The sequence below is a fragment of the Apium graveolens genome, chromosome 9 (genome assembly GCF_009905375.1).
Source record: "Apium graveolens cultivar Ventura chromosome 9, ASM990537v1, whole genome shotgun sequence".
Taxonomy (NCBI): domain Eukaryota; kingdom Viridiplantae; phylum Streptophyta; class Magnoliopsida; order Apiales; family Apiaceae; genus Apium; species Apium graveolens.
In genome coordinates, this window is record NC_133655.1 from 3,524,813 (window position 1) to 3,530,812 (window position 6,000).

General features: G+C 36.0%; 1 protein-coding gene across 1 annotated transcript; it reads right to left on the reverse strand.

Moving 5' to 3' along the window:
• Positions 1 to 1,374: 1,374 nt before the first annotated feature.
• Positions 1,375 to 5,193, reverse strand: LOC141682508 (putative receptor-like serine/threonine-protein kinase At4g34500). The gene is made up of 7 exons (XM_074487203.1): positions 4,624 to 5,193; positions 3,152 to 3,256; positions 2,938 to 3,060; positions 2,531 to 2,701; positions 2,301 to 2,430; positions 1,994 to 2,203; positions 1,375 to 1,723 (listed from the first exon to the last, which is right to left on the reverse strand). The coding sequence occupies exons 1-7, from the start codon at positions 5,115 to 5,117 to the stop codon at positions 1,664 to 1,666; spliced, it is 1,293 nt and encodes a 430-aa protein (XP_074343304.1). The 5' UTR covers positions 5,118 to 5,193; the 3' UTR covers positions 1,375 to 1,663.
• Positions 5,194 to 6,000: the final 807 nt, after the last annotated feature.

Below are 6,000 nucleotides of genomic sequence, written 5' to 3' on the forward strand. Positions count from 1 at the left end.
AGAAAATTTCTTTGAATATTTTTGGCAGTGTGGCATTGCCATTCAACTGTCTTAGGCCAGGCCCATCATATAGAATAGAATACACTTTACTGTTGGTAGCTGCAGGCCCAGCATATAGGTCACCAACTCACTGTACTAAACAGGCCCATCATACAAAATACTCTTTAATTTTGCCGGTGACTTGGTGAGGTCCAGCATGGAGGTCACCAACTTCCTGTACTAATTGATAATCCCAAATCACCCCGGGCTTCTCCTTGCCGGACCCGGACTCAAACTCCTTTTGCACGGAAACGGCGGCGGCGTGCGGTGTAGCTGTAGGGTGGGAGCCTACAAAACAGAACCGGAGGGGGGTGGCGTCATCGCGGCACCTCCGGCGTGAGGATGAGAAAGGGTTTTAAGGAGAAGAGGGGCAAAACGGAAATTATGCGAGTATATTTATGTTGTGTACGTGTGTGTATACAAGTATAGGTGAGAAAAAGAGCATGTGAGATTGTAACCTGTAACCTTCCTTTTGTTCTACCTTTTATAGGCCTCCTACTAGGGTTTAGGGGTTTGTATCTTTTAATCTGGACCGTAGGTTTGCCTTTGGGACTGTAGGGCATCTGGACGTCTAGGATGCGTCAGAGTACTACCAGATCCGGACCGTAGGAACGTTCTGGATCCCGCGTGCCTGGACGATGGTGATGTTGGCACATGTCCGGGTCATTCAAGGTTAAAGCTAAATACCCCTGAGCTCTTGTAATTGGACCCTGGCCTTTGTTGTTCGGCCTATATTATTATAGGCCATCACTAATATTCTTTTAGTTTTTTATCTAAGCATTAAGTTTTACTACGAACAAAGCGATGGTAATCTGCTCAACTAGCAATTTGTCTAGCAAGTGTGTAACCAATTAGCAAAAAAAAAGTTCTACCTTTATTATGTATGAAATAAATTTAAAAGTCAAGCGCAGCCATGCTAGAGGTGACAGATTGAATGCACTGGCAATCTGACATCAAGCCATCAACATACATGGGTCATACTGATACAGAAGAGGTGCACAAGCACAATCCTGCTATAATTATGAACAGATCGCACAAAGAAAAGAATTGTACACTATGAATGAAGGGGGAGGGTCCTTGGCAACGGTTTGTCAGGGAGCCCTTATACAACAAAGTGATTGTTGCTGCAGGCTGCAGAAGTGGAATAAGTTGCAAGTTGCTGCAACAGAGCATGCCTAGTACCTAGACTCTCTAACGGAATCATTTCGATCCATTTTCCCTTGTTTTATCGGTATCTTCTTCCTCAAGGTGAACTCGAATACATGTTTTAATTATCAACCGAAAGAAAGACGACCATACCACTTGAGCACAAATAATACTCGATGTAAGCACCAGTAACTAGTAAGGTCTAAATTTCATTACATTCACAGTGATCCAGATAACATCAAAGACGGAGTATAGTTGTAACAAGTATTTACAAGGCGCCATTAGATGAACGCGTTCATCAAACTATGTATGTTGAGCGGGGAATGTTTTATATTCTACTGTTTAATTGGATTGAAATATGGATGAGCCGAATTATGTACACTACAAAAACTTGTTTACCTTGCTTACACTAGTATCTTCATCGCCATTCTGACATCTGTTCATAACCTTATAATTATTACTTGGAGTTTGATGAATCTTATACTGCATCAGTGGTGCGTGAATTGAGTGGAGCTGACTCTCTAGTTGAACGATGTTCCTGTGGATACAAAAGAAAATCTGTCAGAGGAGTTTATAATAAATAAGACATGCTTATGACCGCGGCAATTTATCAATGTTCATAAGAAAAGTATATTCACCAGAAACCGAAACTGAAGTTTTCCATATAACAAACAATCTTTCGTCATCAAACTAAGCAATTTGGTTGCATTTTTACCTCAGATACAATTATCTATGGCCTTGGGAGATTCTTATGTACAACATGCGTTTAGAAACTATATTAATCAAAGCAATGAGAAGTGGGGCTTACACTACGGAAAGGATATTCATCTGCCTCTAGCATATGAACGATCTGCCCCATCTTTGGACGTTTATGAGGATCCAAATCTATACAGCGGAGACAAACCAGCAATGCACGCTTTAAAGATCTGGGAGGAGGCTGTACTTCAATAAGACTATCCACCAACTCCTCTCCACGACGACTTGCTACCATTCCTTTAAACCAGTCAACCAAGTTCATCTGAAATTGAACAATCAATAGATAAATCGAAGAGATAGATGTGGCAATCAAAACTTATAAGGGGGAGAGAACAAAAAGAAAAGAAAATTTTTTTTACCTCTCCAGGTGCTCTAGTATAATCAACAGGGCTCCTTCCTGTAATTATTTCCATTAGCAGAACTCCAAAACTATACACATCACTCGCTTCGTTTAGCATACCCGTACTTGCATAATCAGGGGAGACATATCTGCAACACAATGCAATAATTGAAACTCAAATAAAAAAAGACTTCTTCCTTGAACAACCTCAATGAAAATATATAACAAGATGTCAAATTTGGAACAAACCCAAATGTGCCCATCACTCGTGTAGTCACGTAGCTTTTCTCAGAACCTAACAATTTGGCAAGTCCGAAGTCTGATACTTTTGCATTCCAATTTCTATCCAGAAGAATGTTGCTGGACTTTACATCACGATGCACAACTTTAGGTTCTAGTCCTTCGTGCAAATAGGCCAGCCTGCAAACAAATTAAGGAATAATTCATTGAGGAAAATTTAGCTTTATAATCTGTAACTCCCAAAACTCATGTCCAAAATCCAATGTTTACATGTTAGCCACATAGATATGCCAATGACTTGCCCAAAAGATGGTTAAAAAGGGCGTTTTGAAATCAAAAAACTACATATTCGAGGTTTTAAAATAGTGCAGCAATACAGAAATATATTTTTAAGAAAGTAACCATAAATACCGCACCCTTTAGCAGTTCCGATAGCTATTTTAATTCTGATCTCCCAGCTTAAAGGACTGATAGGGCCTATATCACCATGTAGCCACTGCTCCAAATTGCCATTATTGACGAACTCATAAACAAGCAGCCTGAAACGAGAATTTGAGTTTAGTTGATTCAGAAACCACAATTACAGTTGATTAGACAATACAGTGATTCCGATATTGAAGGGAAAAGTACCTCTGAGCACCTTCAGCACAATATCCGATAAGACCCACAAGGTTCTTGTGTCTAACTTTTCCAATCGCTTCAACTTCAACCTTGAACTCCCTCTCTGCCTGGCCCCTACCAACAAAAATCTAAATGAAGCCACTAATCGTAACACTTCAAGCACTAACGCTCCTATGTAAAACATAGGTAAGGAAAGGAACATGATTTTAACGCAACTTTGCTAAAATAATACTCATAAATGCAAAGGTACAACGAGTCTGTTTAACATTCAAAGCGTGATCTCTACGCATTTTAACATCTGTTTATCAAATTCAATTTTGTAGTTAGATCGACATGATTGTCTCAAGAAATAAATTAATCACTCTCGAGATTTTTTAGTCTTTCTTGGTTCTTATGCCAATTCACCATAGAATAAAGGTCCAAAGTTTTAACATGCCAAAGATGAGAGAGATATAACAATGCAAGTCAAGAAAGTAAAAGTACATGACCTGAGGAAAAGCTAATATGAGATCATGTTGAGCATAAGAGGAAGCACAAAAGCATGTAGAAGATAATGTGAATTAACATAAAGTAAAGAACAACCTGCATTTCGAAAAATTGAACAAACACATGGATAAAGAAGAAAGTAATAGGCTACTCATTTTATCTTCCCTTCTCTGATGGAAAGTTAAAGAAGATAAAATCACCGGCACAAACAACTTAATCGAGATCTAATTAGCTTTCATAAAACCAACCAAAACTGAATTGCAGACCTGTTCAAACACAATTTTGAATCATACTAACATATACTACGATAAATATAAGGAAATGTTCCGACGATTAATGCAAACCCTTTTAGCCTCCAAAATGACTACAAATCAGCAATCATTTTAGTGCTATTCATCAGTTAAAGTACTACAAATCACACATTCAATAGCCCAATTAATAGTAATTAGTGATATGAGAAAATAAAGAACAGTTTGCATTCTAAATTTTAAACTCACATACACAAAAGAAGACAGTAACAATCAAAGTAGTGCCCAAATTCAACACACAAATGATATAGAAATATGTTCTACATGCCCAAAAATCAAATATTGTTCATTCTTTTTCAATCTCATCTCAAATGTTAAAGAAAACAAACCAAACCACCCGCACAAATAACATAAATCCAGATCTCAGAAGCTTCACAAGAGTGAAGAAAACACAGTTGCAGACACATTCAAACAGCAATTATAAAACGTAGTACTAAGACGCTTGTTAAGATTTTAGGAAAATCGGTAACTTAACAATGCAGATATTCTCAATTTCTATTTCTCGTTACTCTGAAATCTCAATATTCTCGTAATTTATCATGAACATGAATCTAAATTAACAAAATAAAAAGAATGAAAAAGACTCACTTCTTCTTATAAATTTCGACTCTCTGCTACCCTCAATATTCTCGTAACTTATCGTAAAAACGAATCTTAAGTAAAACCGTAAAAAAATGAAAAACTCACTTGTTATTGAGGAGATTTTTAACAGCAACAACAGAGCCATCAAGCAAAACACCTCGATAAACAATCCCATAGCCACCTTCTCCGATCACATTTCCCGATGCAAATCCATTAGTAGCCATTTCAAGCTCTTTCAAACTATACCACCTTCCCCACCCCACATCAATCCCTTCAAAATTACTCCCCTGATCACTTTTATTACTGCTGTAACTTTCTTTTTTACCGTCAACACAAACCACTTTCTCAACTTCCTCATTATGGTTTTGCTTGATTTCAATGACTTGTTGTTTTACAGGCGAGGAGCTTGAGATGTGGGTTATGCGAATACGGCGGCGTTTTGATTTCATGCATAGGAAGAAAATGATGAAGATGGTGAGGAGAAGAGCCAGTGTGAGGAGTATTATGGAGTAGAGTTTGAGGTTTAAGATTGGTGTTGTTGAGTTGAGTGAGAAGCTTGATGAGGTCTTGTCGCCGGAGGTGTTTCCGGTGACCGCCATTTTTTCCGGTGAGTGGGAGAGCTTGTGAGTTGTGAGAGTGCATGCAAGTGAGATATGTCTGAACTGAAACAAGAGTCAAATGTATGTGTAGCTTTATATACCCATTTTAATTGTCATATTTCAACCCGTTAAATTCACTAAAATTTGACTGAAATTTAAAAATATTTTATAAAAAATTAAAATAAAATAATTATGTCATCGGAAAATAGATTTAATCTATTTTTATATATAACTTTTAGTTTACCAAAATAATATAAGAGTGATGTTTAATCTTAGTCAAAAAATAGTTAATTTGACTTTCATAAAACGAAATATGACAAGGGAGAAACGAAATATGACAAGGGTTTATCAAGTGCATATCCGAACGGTAGCGGCTGCGGGTTATTTATCATAAAAAAAAAATACGACAAGGGAGTATTATTGTCTGCCCCTGTCATTAATAGTATTTACAAAAGATTTAAAAGTATTATTATTTGATAAAGGAATTCATGTTGTGACATGATAGGTTAATGGTTTACATGAGTTGTGATGTCCTTAAGTGATTTATTAAGTTTAAAAAAAATTATTTATTTGTAAAAAATATATTTATACATATATATTTGTCTTGTTATTATGAAGAACTACACGAAGAATTTGAATGAAAATTCTAATTTGAAATAAATAATTAATTGTCTAATAAATTATTAGGTTGTTTCTAACAATGAAAATCAGAATTGATATAAAAATGGGAAAATAGACATAACTGTGTAGATAATTAATAATTACTTAATAAAAGTTAAATAATTTAAAATTTTAATTATAATACATGAATGATAATTAATTAATAATAAAGTCATTAACACACCTTTATCTTTTAAATCTTTACTTTAAATAACCAAACATA